Source organism: Verticillium alfalfae, genomic scaffold (genome assembly GCF_000150825.1).
Source record: "Verticillium alfalfae VaMs.102 supercont1.3 genomic scaffold, whole genome shotgun sequence".
Taxonomy (NCBI): Eukaryota; Fungi; Ascomycota; class Sordariomycetes; order Glomerellales; family Plectosphaerellaceae; genus Verticillium; species Verticillium alfalfae.
In genome coordinates, this window is record NW_003315036.1 from 2,448,412 (window position 1) to 2,462,356 (window position 13,945).

General features: G+C 53.8%; 7 protein-coding genes across 7 annotated transcripts in view; 4 read left to right on the forward strand and 3 right to left on the reverse strand.

Moving 5' to 3' along the window:
- The window catches only part of VDBG_03268 (SIK1), a gene marked incomplete at both ends in the record, with an annotated part of 1,752 nt that extends 859 nt beyond the window's left edge, over positions 1-893 (forward strand). The window contains 2 exons of the mRNA XM_003007083.1: positions 13-598; positions 654-893. Coding sequence (XP_003007129.1) covers positions 13-598; positions 654-893 — 826 coding nt within the window. The remainder of the gene's footprint in view (positions 1-12; positions 599-653) is intronic.
- A 286-nt stretch (positions 894-1,179) lies between these two features.
- VDBG_03269 (vacuolar protein sorting-associated protein) lies at positions 1,180-2,900 on the reverse strand (the record flags this gene model as incomplete). The annotated part of the gene is made up of 4 exons (XM_003007084.1): positions 1,180-1,725; positions 1,779-2,229; positions 2,280-2,304; positions 2,384-2,900. The coding sequence occupies 4 exons, from the start codon at positions 2,898-2,900 to the stop codon at positions 1,504-1,506; spliced, it is 1,215 nt and encodes a 404-aa protein (XP_003007130.1).
- A 688-nt stretch (positions 2,901-3,588) lies between these two features.
- VDBG_03270 (conserved hypothetical protein) lies at positions 3,589-5,088 on the forward strand (the record flags this gene model as incomplete). Its single annotated transcript, XM_003007085.1, has 4 exons — positions 3,589-3,814; positions 3,868-3,938; positions 3,989-4,113; positions 4,168-5,088. The coding sequence occupies 4 exons, from the start codon at positions 3,760-3,762 to the stop codon at positions 4,286-4,288; spliced, it is 372 nt and encodes a 123-aa protein (XP_003007131.1).
- On the reverse strand, positions 4,195-5,834 carry VDBG_03271 (conserved hypothetical protein; the record flags this gene model as incomplete). The annotated part of the gene is made up of 2 exons (XM_003007086.1): positions 4,195-5,062; positions 5,112-5,834. One exon carries the CDS (start codon positions 5,043-5,045, stop codon positions 4,449-4,451), a length of 597 nt encoding a protein of 198 aa, XP_003007132.1.
- Positions 5,835-6,293: 459 nt separating this feature from the next.
- On the forward strand, positions 6,294-8,051 carry VDBG_03272 (STAM-binding protein; the record flags this gene model as incomplete). The annotated part of the gene is made up of 4 exons (XM_003007087.1): positions 6,294-6,431; positions 6,482-7,390; positions 7,443-7,816; positions 7,868-8,051. The coding sequence occupies 4 exons, from the start codon at positions 6,294-6,296 to the stop codon at positions 8,049-8,051; spliced, it is 1,605 nt and encodes a 534-aa protein (XP_003007133.1).
- A 2,047-nt stretch (positions 8,052-10,098) lies between these two features.
- On the forward strand, positions 10,099-12,518 carry VDBG_03273 (periplasmic beta-glucosidase; the record flags this gene model as incomplete). Its single annotated transcript, XM_003007088.1, has 2 exons — positions 10,099-10,372; positions 10,447-12,518. The coding sequence occupies 2 exons, from the start codon at positions 10,099-10,101 to the stop codon at positions 12,516-12,518; spliced, it is 2,346 nt and encodes a 781-aa protein (XP_003007134.1).
- Positions 12,519-12,788: 270 nt separating this feature from the next.
- On the reverse strand, positions 12,789-13,873 carry VDBG_03274 (conserved hypothetical protein; the record flags this gene model as incomplete). Its single annotated transcript, XM_003007089.1, has 2 exons — positions 12,789-12,809; positions 12,884-13,873. 2 exons carry the CDS (start codon positions 13,871-13,873, stop codon positions 12,789-12,791), a joined length of 1,011 nt encoding a protein of 336 aa, XP_003007135.1.
- Between the last annotated feature and the right edge of the window lie 72 nt (positions 13,874-13,945).

Sequence of the window (13,945 nt, forward strand, 5' to 3'; positions counted from 1 at the left end):
CACCAACGATAGGCTGCACGACATCGCCGCTCTCGTCGAGGAGGATGGCGAGAAGGCCCAGGCCATCATTGATGCTGCCAAGGTTTCCATGGGTCTCCAGATCACCGCCCAGGATCTCGAGATTGTCAAGGGCTTCGCCCAGGCCGTCGTTCAGCAGGCCGAGGCGAGGCGTTCCACCTCCAGCTACCTCGAGAAGAAGATGGGTATCGTCGCCCCTAACCTGCAGTGCCTCATTGGCACTCCCGTCGCCGCCCGCCTCATCTCTCACGCCGGCTCCCTCACCAGCTTGTCCAAGTACCCTGCCTCTACCCTCCAGATTCTCGGTGCCGAGAAGGCCCTCTTCCGTGCCCTCAAGACCAAGAGCAACACCCCCAAGTACGGTCTCATCTACCACAGCAGCTTCATCGGCAAGGCCGGTGTCCGCAACAAGGGCCGCATCTCCAGGTATCTCGCCAACAAGTGCTCCATTGCGAGCCGTATCGACAACTTCTCCGAGGAGCCTTCAGTCAAGTTCGGCCAGGTCCTGCGCCAGCAGGTCGAGGACCGTCTGGAGTTCTACGCCTCCGGCAAGAAGCCTGCCAAGAACGCCGATGTCATGGTACGTACATGTGCCCTGCTTTTGTCATCGGTACACATTGCTAACTATTTCCAAGGCCTCTGTCCTGGACATTGTTGAGGGCGACGACATGCAGCTCGATGAGTCTATGATGGCCGCTCCCGTGGCTGACGAGGTCGAGAAGGACAAGAAGAAGTCCAAGAAGGAGAAGAAGGACAAGTCTGACAAGAAGGAGAAGAAGCGCAAGCGCGAGTCCGAGGTCGGTGCCGCTGAGCCCGCGCCTGTCGAGGACGGCGAGAAGAAGAAGAAGAAGAAGAAATCCAAGCACGATGATTAGGAAGGCATCAGCTGCTGAAAACGGGTGGACTTGCTCTTTTTCCTCTTTTTGGCGCCGCTGGGGAGTTTGCTGTTACGGACCTGCAGGGTAAACGGTCCGGCGGCTCTCTCCTCCATTCGGCTTGTCTGTCTGTTGTCTGGATCCCGGAGTTTAAATGGTTTTTCGGCATGGGAGTTTGAGGGCAATGTTTGCATTGTGTCGTGTATGTACAGTCTGACGAAGGTTCATACCCATATCAACGAGTTCAGAAACTTCGGTCGCGCCCCTCTCTTCGTTCGTGTGCTCTGTGTACAGTGATTGATTTGCACGATTCGAGAGCTGGAAAATCGCAGTAAAGAACATACATACAGGGCCCTGCGCGACACGCAGTCGCTATGCAAGTTGCTAATACCAAGGCACCTCCCGCAGACAAGTAACGCCCCAAGACGCCGTCCTCTGCCCATATGCTGACATCATCTCGACGCGACTTGTGATGATGACCTACCTAGACTGAAATCAAAGTGTCTCGCACTAGCAGGCCCAATCAGGTTTGTCGTGAAAGCTTGAGATGCTCGTATTTCATGTGGTCAAAACCACAGCTGGCCCGACCCTCGATGAGTTGCATGCCACATCATGCGCCCTCGCTTCCAAGCTCCTGCGTCCATTTCGTATGCGCAACAACATCTGTCATAGAGACGGTTGGTGGCGTCTCTTTCAGAGCATTCTTGAAGTCCTTAACATCCACTGATGGCGCCTCAAGCTCCTCCGACTGTACGTCATGCCAGCTCATCTCCTTCGCCGCTGGGTCTCCGGGTGAACATGGTGTCAGTTTCCTTACACCGTTGACCATGATCTGGATGGGTGTTAGTATATAATGATTGCCGGTTGCGCTTCATCTAAACATACCTCCTTGTAGTGCGTCGCCTGCACAATCTTCGCCACTGGTCTCATCAACGCATGCTGTACCACGTTCGCAATGTCACTGCCCGAGTATCCCTCACTCGACTTGGCCAACTCATTGTAGTCATTTGCCGTCAAGTCTGTTTCTGTATCGCCAACTGAAATTTTGAACATGCTCGCGCGGCCTGGTGCGTCGGGAAGACCGATGTGAATACGTCGCTGGAATCGTCGTCGAATAGCAGAGTCGAGCTGCCAGGGAATGTTGGTCGCGCCTAGGACTAGAACACCCTTGCTGTCCTTACCGACACCATCCATTTGGACGAGCAGCTCTGTCTTGATACGCCTCGATGCCTCGGAATCGCCTTCGCCACGAGGCGAGCAGAGGGCGTCGATTTCGTCAATGAAGATGACGGCCGGCTTGTTCTCGCGAGCCATGGCGAAGAGGGTCTTGACAAGCCTGGCAACTTGATTAGCATCGTTGCTCACACGTGGTCATGGATGGCCTACCTTTCACTCTCGCCCCATCCATTTACTGATGAGATCAGAACTGCTGACACTGAAGAAGGTGCTGTTCGCCTCCGTCGCAACCGCCTTGGCCAAATAACTCTTACCGGTTCCTGGTGGTCCATATAGCAGGATACCTTTCCACGGCTGCCTCTTGCCCTGAAACAAACTGGGGAAGCGGATCGGTATGACAACGGCCTCCTTGAGAGTCTCTTTCGCTGCCTCCAGGCCGGCGACATCCTCCCAGCGCACGTTGGGGCGCTCTTGGAGGATGGCGCCGCTCAACGCGTTCTTCAGCTTCTTGTCCTCGCCATCCTCGCCGTCCTTGTCCTCCTTGCCCTTGCCATTAGCGCCAACGGCGCCTTTGCCCCCTGATGCTTTTTTGGCTTCTGCTTCGTTGAGGTGATTTTTCAGCTTTTCGGCGCGGTCCATGTACTCGGCGGTCTTGGCGCGGATGAGGTCCTTGGACTTTGCATTCTTCTCGTACTTGATGGCGAGGACGAAGACCTCAAGGGACTGCTTGTAGAGGTTGAAGGCCTTCTCGTACTCGCCCGCATTGTCAGCCTCAATGGCCTGCTTGACGGTATTGACAGCGCGGCCAAGAAAGTCGACGTTGTTCGACATCGTGCGTTCGTGGGGGGTGTGGTGTGGGCGTGTTGAGGGGTCGTCGTGTCGATATGAGGGGGAGGTCTAGCGCGGGGAAGTCGATCACGCACAGCTGCCCGGCGGTTTGTCGCTCAGCGTAGGCGTCGTTTTCGGCGGGAGATGAGGATGCGTAGCAGGTTCACCGAAAGACCGATTCCCTCCGTAGGCTTCAATCCGAATAGGCTCGAGGCAGCGCAAGAGAGACCAGAGCGAAAGCTGGGGGAAGGGCCGAGGTGGGGGTGTGCTGCCTGTTGGGCAAAAGAGGCAGAAGCAAGGCGGGATGGGGATCGTCGATGCCTGTGAGTGACGTTCGTTGCCTGGACAAACCAATGGGCCAGTCCAGATTCGCGGGGGAAATACATGCATGTATGCCATAATCGCTTACACGGGATTATGCTATCACTGAGTAAGCCTCATTGCGCATATTTTGGATCCCTTGGCCTCCCTGAGGAAGACGCGATTCTTCAAGAAAAAGCAGTAGGATCGCCTAGATAATTCTATCCTTTTCTTTGTTGCAATAGGTGGTAGGTTCTGGCTGTACCCGGTGTAATTTGAATCTACCATTAGGGTCAGGTAACGATTTTTGGGGGACTTGCTCTTAGGCGGTTTGGTGGGGCAATCCCTCTGCTGGCGAGAAGCCGCCATAAACACTAGAGTCAGTCAGGTTTGGTCGCTCTGATCTCACCTAACAACTCCAGAAGCGAAGTATCAAGCCGAATCAAATTCGGGAGCCGAATTCAGATCCAACACATCATCTGAGAAGTACTTTCCGGCCCAATATCTGGTCATCACAATATTCTTCTCCTCATCTGTGAGATTTTCTCACTCTCCCCTCATCATGGCTCAGGCTCGACTGCAAGCCTTGTCGGAGGAGTTCCAGAAACTCCAAGCTGGCAAGTGACGCATTTATCCTTCATGAAAACACCGCCGACTGACTGAGAGACAGAGCTTCAGACGTCAGTATCTGCCCGCCAGAAGCTCGAGGCCCAAAAGCAGGAGAACCTCGGCGTGCAACAGGTAGGGTCGCCTAAGTACGCATGCAGAGCTCGATAATAACTCGACGTTAGGAGTTCGACGGGCTCAAGGAGGGCGAGCGTATATATAAGCTCGTCGGACCTATTCTGTTACAGCAGGATAAGTTTGAGGCGGAAGGCACAGTGAAGGGCCGCCTGGATTTCATTGATAAGGAGATGTTAGTGCCCTCACGGAACAATTGCGTGTCGATGATCTAATGAGCAAGTAACAGTGACAGGCACGAAACCTCCATCAAGGACATCCAGAGCAAACTGGATAAGAAGAAGGGTGAAATCATTCAAATACAGGCGAGCGCCCAAGGCCAACAGCAACAAGCAAACGCGGCGGCGTGAGGTCGGCGATGAGCCGACGTCATAAAAAAAAGCATGACTAGTTGGTTGTATTACGGCTCGCATTAGGACAAATTCTATACCCAGTGTCCCCCAAGCGCCATGGTCGTGCCCCCCCTTTCGTACTACTGCATGTCTCGTTAACACCGTCAAGTCCTCCGTCTCAGTTCAACGCGAGGATCGTGAAACCCCAAGGCAGTCCCATGTTCCTCGAGGGCAATTCGGATGCCCACTCAATCGCAGCCTGATCATCCTCTCCGAGACCAAGGCTCGCCGTGTCAGAGCCATCGTCAACAGCCTGGCAGATCACATCTGCAAGCTGGCTTTTTGCGTAGCAGCGTGAGAAAACCTTGCTCTCTTCAATCTTCGCAGTGATCCTTCTGCACTGGTCACTCTCGGCGAAATGCTGTACTTGATGATCGAAGACCTCCTGTGTGATCTCACCACGGCATGCAGACAGGTGCTCAAAGACGGCAACGACACCGGCGACGGCCCTGGCGAGCAGGCGCGCCTTGGTCGGACCATTTAGAGAGTCGTCCAGAACATCGAGGTTTTCGGAGTGTCGGTCCAAGAAAGCTTGAGCTTCACGGTCAAAGGTGGTGTTCAATATGCTCTTGAGACCAGTCTGACAAGAAAGGACACCATGGGAGTCTTGGAGGTTATATGTTTGGTTGATGTGGGAGTATGACCGGAGAAGTGTCTTCCACAAGGACGGCGATGTGATGGCGGTTTGGCCCATGCTCACTGTGAAGTAAGGCATGACGCTCTCCACGCTGTCTGCTTGATAATTAGCTTCGCCAGGCGAGAGATCGATCGGGCACCGTACTTCGACATGTTTGCGACATCATCCTGAAAAAAATGCGATGGGATTGGAATGCAGCTGCTGAGCGAGATTTGAACAAAGGATGGAGATCAACGGAGAAGGAGGGCTGTACTTTGAGCAGCGGTGGGAGCGTATGTCCAGAACCTTTTAATATTTTCTGCCGGCAGGCATGGCGTTGAGGCCTTGCGGCCTCATCAGGAGATTGCCTGTATTCAGGGATGGTGGCAAGACCAGCAATGACACGTAGGTGGCCATGGCTTCCTCCCGCCATGCAGGAATAACGCCGTGATTGCCCAACGCAGCTCACATTCAACGGGGGTGTTTGATCACTCATGCATGACAGCTTCCGTCACATCCCTTCGAAGCGCACGATTTATTGTAAATGAAGGCGACGTCCCTAACAAGACCGCGTGGCATGCTGCAGATGCAACTGAATCAAGACAGAAGATCCTCTTTTCACAGCAATGTGGTGGTTGGGTGACCGGCAGAGCGGTTGCAATGTTGTCCATGGGCGAGAGGAAGGGCGGACCGTCCCCCGATTGATGGAATCCATCGTTCCGGGTTCTCCCGGTAGGCGGCTGGTACGAGTCGGGTTGTAAACAGACCACTCGAGAACTCCGTCGTTGTCAACAGTGCCCTCCGCAGAGCCAAGCCTCAAAGGGACTGGTGAATGGAATCAGAAGGGCGGTCTTATTATCTGGTGATGAACGGACGCTTCTCCGACATGATACAAGCGGCTCTTCCCGCAGTTGATTCAGATCAACAAGGAAAATAAGATGTCATGGCAGCCAATGGAAGTGTACCTTAGCTTCGCTCCAAAGTCACGTGCCGTTTATTGTCATGTGACTGCCCCGCGATCGCGGGGTCATGTCTGAGGGGGAGACCAGGACCCAAGGGTGTTGGAGCTGTGTGCATGGCGCATTGAGCTTCGTCATATTCGCCAGGCTTCCATTTCCTGATATATACCCTGCCAAACTTTGCCTCACCAATCCATCCCGCATCTTCGGATCCCTAGTAAGAAGGCGGGTACGACGCTCACCGTTTCCGTTTATCCACATGACTCTCTTAACTACCATGTTCCAAGTTTCTCGAGATACAACGTTCTAGATCTGTTCCCGAGTGCACTTCCTTGATCTTCGCCAACAAACCAACAGCGCGCGTCGAAGTTGTGTCCTAGTACCAGCCATGAACGGGACATCAGCACCGCGGCCTTCGCGGCCGACCAACACGAAGGAGCTTGCCGCAATGGGCGACAACTTCGAATTCCAACCTACAGTTCCCTTCAAGCACTGGGCTCGTTCAGCTGACGTCCTGTATCAAGAGGTTCGTCTTTCGTCATCAGTTCCGAAGATCGCGTAGCTCATCTTATCCAGGCAGGATTCGCCATGCAGGACCACGACTACAGGAAAGCATACGTCATGCTCTGGCGACACTCATCGCTTGTGCTGAAACACCTCGACACGCACCCTGACGCCAAACTTCCGGAAAACAAGGCCTTCACGAAGGCCTTGCGGAAGCGCCAGGCGAATGAGGTCTTCAGGCGTCTCGAACAACTCAAACCGCTCATTGACAGTGAATACGACGAGTGGGCACGGATGACCGCTGCGTCTAAGAAGGCCGACATCGAGCAAGAAGTCTTGAAACCCACGACCTACAATGATTTTGCAGCTCGTGACCCCTCTCTTGGTGGGAGAGCAAGAATTCTGGACGCAGGCGACAACCAGGAGTTCGCGGTCGACTTGGCGCAACGAGATTTCGTCCGGCGGGACACAATAAAGAGGGGAATCCGCCGTGCTGGTGTTTCGGTGGAGCAGGAGCAAGAGCGCCGGAGAGGTGGTGCATGGGATGACTGGCAAGGCGGACAGCCGGATACCACGAACGACGCCGAAGAATTGAGAAGACAAATGGAAGCCACTCGACAAAGGCTTGATGACAACCAGGGCGGGTACCAGAGAGTCGAAGACGCTTTCAGCCACACAGGCGTCTCACGCCCACATCCACCATCGCCTCCTCCCAAAATACCGACCCAGCCGTACCATTATCCTTCCGTGTCAAAACCGAAACCAGTGCATTGGGATTCTGCCCCACTGGAGCCTCGAAGGCCGGATATCGCGGCACCATCAAAGCCTCCAAAAGAATTGGACATTCCGCCTTACAAACACGACGTTGTGCCGCCCTCGAGGCCGCTCAAGGAGTCTCTCCCGGCGTACAAACGACTCCCTACACCTGAACCACCAGCAGCAGCTGCCCCCACTCGGCCTCCAAAGGAACAGGAGGTGGAGGTACCGGCCAAAGAGCAGCCGGGTTGCATTCCGCCCTGCCGCGTACTTGGAGAATGGGGATCCTATCCGGCCCGTTTTCATTCCCAGCGAACTGCGTCATAAGTTCCTTGAGATTGCTTCAGGAAACACGCGCAAGGGCTTAGAGATGTGTGGCATTCTGTGCGGAAGGCCGATTAATAACGCACTTTTCATCAGCTGTCTCCTTATCCCCGAGCAGAAATGCACATCGGACACTTGCGAAACAGAGAATGAGTCTGCGCAACTCGAGTATTGTATCAACGAGGATCTCTTAGTTCTCGGCTGGATTCATACACACCCAACACAGACCTGCTTCATGAGTTCGCGTGATCTCCACACACAGGCGGGGTACCAGATCATGATGCCTGAGAGTATTGCGATCGTCTGTGCCCCGCAACACCAGCCGTCGTAAGTTTGCCTCTCTCTGGTCTTACATCATGTATGCTAACGTTGCTCCAGGCACGGCATCTTCCGCCTGACGAATCCGCCTGGCCTCCCGCATATTCTCAATTGCAACCAGGCGGCGATGTTCCACCAACATCACATTGACAACATTTACACTAAGGCCAGCAACCCTCCTGGACACGTGTTTCAGTCAGACAAGCTGCATTGGTACGTCAAGGACTTGCGACCCAAAAATTAGGATTCGAGAGGAGAACAGGTCCAGACGCAGCTGCGTCGCTCAAAGAGGATCGAGGTAAGCTCCCGCAGCAGGGAACTTAGTCCCCCATTGCTAAGAAGGAGCGCTCGGGTCAAATCAAGGACGGAATCGCCAAACCAGGCACGAACACCGATCTCGAAATCACACGGATCCAAATTGGAGCGAGCTGCCAAGTGGGCCACAAGCATGGCTGAAGAAAAGCAGCGGCTGACGCTTCCACACATATCGTCATATGATGCGAATAGGAGCCGAACCCGCGAGGCTATGAGATGACGAGCATGATTTTATGAGCGCAGAAAGTGGAAGAGGAACTGTTATGCATGGCGAGGCGTCCGGACGAGTGTTCACATGATGCATTTTTTGCACGTATAGCGAAGCAAGGGGTAATTCATACGATTCACGGCACTCCATTATAGCAATACCATGACTATTAGCACTTTCCAGCAACGCCGGCCGCTTGACCGGTCCCAACAATAACATCAAGCGCCTACATTCGTACACGTTTCGACATTGTCGTCTCAGTGACCCCCTTCTGTGCAAACCGCCGTGCGGAAGAGGCAATAACATTCTTGCCAGCTCTCATTATTGCTTTGCATGTTGGTGAAGATGTCAATTCTTGTAGTAAGCAGTCGCACTGCCCTTCCGTCGGGTTGAGTATGATGGGGATCATATCGAGAGTTGCAAGGACTGTACTCGAGGTTGTCGAATATTCGGGGATGGGAATAACTTCAAGAGTCGTCAGCGTTTAACGAGCGCTCAAGACCCTGGCAATCAGTAGACAGGCCAGGCCTTCACCCTACAGCTCAACGTCGGCGAGACTGCCTTAGCGACTGTTATGAGAAGCAGACGACATGTCCCGAAGAGTGGACAAAGCCATGGCCCTCGTGATATGCGACGAATCGAAGGAGCTGCAAGGCAATGAGTGACAGTGGAATTCTTAATAGGATCTGCGCATATCTGGTGCCGATGATAACTTCCTGAACTCCACGTCCCCGAGTTTGATCGGCCTGCTGGTCAGCTTCCTACTCGCTTGCAACTACCATCGCTAATGCTATCGTGACAAGTCGAAGAGATTTATGCGCATTGGAAGGTAGGGCAGCGATTTAAGCAGTATTCTGCCACGTTCGAGAGTGTTCTCGAGACCACCAAAAGCTTCCAAGATGTGCAGATGATTGCAATGCCGTACGAGGAACGCTTTCACTTATTGGAGGCGCAGTCCTATATTTCATCATTCAATCATCTGTATATCCCTCTGTGTAGGCTCTCCAACAAGCTGCCTTCATAATTATGGAAAGTAGCTTGCATGTATTTCATGAAGCCTGACTCCTTCCAGGAGAAGTGCTTCACCTCAAGGGGGTCAGAAGCTCACAATCCTGTGGCTGGGGAGCTGGAGTGACAAGTTCCGCCTGACTGAGGATAAAAAGTGTAACAGCCTTGATTGCTCCTAGTTTTTCATAGATCCTGCACTCTATTCCTAGAATACTCAAGCCGAACAACAGGCCTCTCTCCGAATTGGTACCAAACACCATGACCAATGTCAGCGGCCCACTCAACCCATCTTTTTGTCTTGCGCCCTGCAATAGCCACTGGCCACTGCCTCTAAATGTGAACCAGACCGGATTGTCGAGGAAATCGTCATGCCCACTTCTTTAAATCACATCATCGAACCCCTTCGTAACGCAAGTTTTCCGAGCATAATTCTTCGGCAGTGAATCCTCCATTTCAGAAAGACTCACCCTAACCTCGTTCAGCCCTGCAACCGACAGCCGAACCCCCCACTGACATCCGTCTGCTCATGTGGAGACAGGGGAGATGCTGGTTTCGGGGATCGGGCTCGGGGCCAAGATGGGTTGGATGCGTCACTGGACAGTTGGTTGCTGTCGGCGACAGAGCACGTCACTTCGAGAATCGGTATAGAGTCCAGTGCGAGAGAATATAAGGTCTTCCGACAATGCATTCATTGGCCTTTAGTGTGCAGAGTTGGTTCGCGGCCATCGTCTACAGCATCTTGACGGCACGATATCTTACCATGTTTCGTTGTGCCCTCACATCGCTTGCCTTGCTGGGGTCTGCGACTGGCTTCACCGTTGATTTCAGAAGGACATCCAACGGAAGTTTGTCCTACAAAGACCCATCACTTTCGCCGAAGGAGCGAGCACAGGATCTGCTCGAACGGATGACATGGGTAGAAAAAGTTGGTCAACTGGGTGGTATCCGCAGGGCCGTAAGCAGAACGAATGGCAAACCGGTATTCAATGAAACGTCCTTCAACGCGATAAGAAAGACACAAAACGGGCAACTCGGTAAGGAGGCTCCGGCGAGTATCTCACAAAAACAATGTTCGTAAATCAACAGTAGAGGCTCTGACACCAAATAGGCCTCGGATTGCAGTTCAACTACGTCAATGACGTCCTCCCGATAATCAACGACCTCCGCGCTCAACAGGTGGATGAATCGCGTCTCGGCATCCCATACATCACGATTGCCGACTCTGTGAATGGTATGTGGATTTCAGGCGGCACCCTCTTTCCCGGCACAGCTTCTATGAGCTCGTCTTGGAATCTGCCTCTCTTCGAGCAGGTTGCGGCCGTTATTCGTGAGGAGAACCTCGCCATCGGCGTGCAGTGGGTTCTCTCACCCGAGGTTGACCTAGCCAAGGACCCTAGAAATGGGCGAAATGGTGAGATGTACGGCGAGGATGGCTATCTTGTGGGCGAATTTGCCACCAAATACATCCAGACAATGCAGGAGAAAGACGAGAATGGATGGGTCAAGGTCGCGACGACAATCAAGCACTGGGTTTACGGATCAGGGAGCGGTGGTGTCAACCGCGCCAGCATGCAGGGTGGGATCAACCACATTCTGAACGACCTCGCTCCGCCATACGTCAAGGCAATCCGGGATGCCAAACCACTGGCTCTCATGGCGTCCTACTCGAGTGTGGATCGTATCCCGTTGTCGATCAACAGATATCTTCTACAGACTGTTCTCCGTGGCATCTTAGGTTTCAAGGGACTTATCATGTCGGACGCCAACGCAATCGAGTATCTCACCACAGAATCTAAGGTAGCGAGCTCACGATCCGGCGCAGCTCTGAAAGCTCTGCGTGCTGGACTGGAGCATGAACTCCACCCAGGCGGTAATGGTCTATTCACAGAGCTCATCAACCAAGCCAACGAAACGGATGTTGTAGCTCTCGTTGACACAGCTGTGCTCGCTCTGCTGGAGATCAAATTTACGACGGGCAGCTTCGACCGCCCACTTCCAAGCCTCGAGCAAGCCAACAAGACGCTACGAAGCGAGGAGCACCTTGATGTCAACCGCAACATCACGCGGGAATCCATCGTATTGCTGAAGAATGATGGAATTTTGCCCCTGGAGCGGAGCGAGGTCGGTTCCATAGCTGTCATTGGGCCGTACGCTGACATTGTCAACGCCGGCATGTACGCAGCATGCAATGCCACGGATCCCGCGTACGGCGCTTCGTTCCGCCACAGCCTCGAGCGCGAGATTGGTGCTGAGAACGTTCGTTTTGTCCAGGGAACCAGCATCCTCCCCTCAAACGATACAAGCACCAAAGGCATTGTAGACGCAGCAGCGGCCGCCCAAGGGGCCGGCTTTGCTGTCGTTGTGCTCGGTTCCGGCTTGGGAACATTTGATCCTGCAACATTCAACAACGAGCGTACCGACGGCGAGGGCTATGCCCATGCAGACCTCGGATTTCCGGGGCAGCAACAACAGCTCCTCGACGCGGTTCTCAACACCGGAGTGCCAACCATTCTCGTTCTCAGTTCGGGACAGACTTTCTTACTGAGTGAATCGACACAGCGGTCGGGTGCGATCATGCACAGTTGGCTGAGCGGAGAGTTCACCGGCGACGCCCTCGTCGAGATCCTCTTTGGCGAAACGAACCCCAGCGGCAAGCTGACGGTCACGGTGCCGCAAGCCAACGGCGCCTTCCCCGTGGCGTACGACTATCTCCCGTCGGATGATGTGGGAGGTTTCGGCTCGGCGACGCTGTATGACTGGCACTGGCCGCAGTTGACGCGCTACTCGCCGCTTCGGTTCGGGTTCGGCTTGAACTACACAACGTTTGCATTCGGAGAAGCCGAGGCACATAGCAGCGCGGCGACAAGAAGCTACAGTGCAACCTCGGTTGTTGTGACCACATCGCTGACGAACACGGGCGACCGAACTGGAAAGGAGGTCGTGCAGTTGTATTATCGCCCCAAGTTCAGCGTTATTGAGTTCCCGGTCATGAAGCTCATCCGGTTCACCAAGATTGAACTTGGTGCAGGTGAGTCAACAGATGTTAGGTTCGAGGTGCCGATGAGCGAGCTCGGGTATTTTGTCAACGGGGAGTGGCACGTTGACGATGGCGGCTACTCATTCTGGATCGGCAACAGTTCGCGGAAGGAAGATCTGGAGCTCATTGAGGTGACAGTCTAGGCATCAAGCAAGAGCAAGAGGCCAGAGAGAATTTGTGACTAGTATATCAATCCCAAGTCCTGCCGTCCATGGTCGGTATTTGGTTATCATTATCATTGTGCAAACAGCGCCGAAGAGTTTCATTATCATCAAGTCGCTCGACCAGACAGCCAGTCCCAGTCCTGTGGACCAAACCACGAAAGAAGCGGTGTGGCCATCTGCTCAATGCTGGGAGAGCTTTGCGACCCAGTCCTGGCTTGCCAATCAGGAACCCCGATTGCCGTGTTTTCCTTATGAGTATGACGGACTTGGCTATCAGAGGCAAAAGAAGCAGCGCTCATATGCCCGGACGCACGCGTGCTGCATCTGTGGTCATCTTGGTTCACAAAATCGCCACCCCTTTCAAGCCCCTGAGCTGAGGCTTGCTCGATGAATCCTGGCTCTCGATCGTGTTCCTCGTCATCATCGCCATCAGAGAACTCAGCCTGGCGGAGCAGACTATGTATGGCAAGTCTCTGCCGAGCGCGGGCAGCAGCTGAGAGTTGAGATTCTAAATCGCGATGACGTGTGGGCTCTTTGGTGGGGTCGAGTTTGAACGACGCCAAATCGTCCTCTTGCTGAGAGAAGACGCCAATGCACCGCTGTAATTCTTCAATGATGGGTGCAACAAGTGCCGAGCTCGGGAAGAACCGCTTCAACGCCGTGAGACAAAGATCGGCTCGACTGGCTGCAAACTCTGGCGCAGGCCGGTCAGGGTCTCTGCCAAATCGGGAAATGAAGAGCACTAGGCGAGCGGCATGGTAGGCGCAGATGGCAGTGTCAAACTCGAGACATTGGCGTTGTGTGCTTTGTTGGTTTAGATTTGTCAAAATTTGTATAATGGAGGTGGCATGGTCGAGGCATTGGCGCTCACCAGCAGCAAGGTCTGCCGGATCTACTGCTTCAAGTACAATAGGAGGTGCTGCCTCTGGGTATCCGGAAAGCAGGATTCGATTGAGATCGCAGTGTGCCTGGTGCCAGGATATGTGCATCAGGACACGCCGTGGCAGCCAAGGGCTCCCTAGAAGGCCGAGCGTTTGAGTTTCAGTCAAATGCGTCCCTTCTGGCATAACCGTGCCAATGTCGGAGAGGGACTGCTGATGATGTCGGATTAGCTTGATTAAAGAAGGCAGCGGCTCGTCCAAGGGAGCAACGCTGCGGTTCAACTTCATTACGTCTCGTCGAATGGTTTCGAGTCTGATCAAGAGACGATACGTGCCATTCTCGCCTCGACTCGTTACCTCGAACTGTTCCTCTGGGCTGGGAAATTCAAGGTAAATGGATTCGATGGGACAGAGCTCGAACTCGGGGAGGCCGATAGAGAAGTATCGCTCCATGATTTTGAGAGACCAGACAATCCGGCGACGGACCTCACGACTGATCGGGTCCAGGTCTGGGCGCTCATAGTG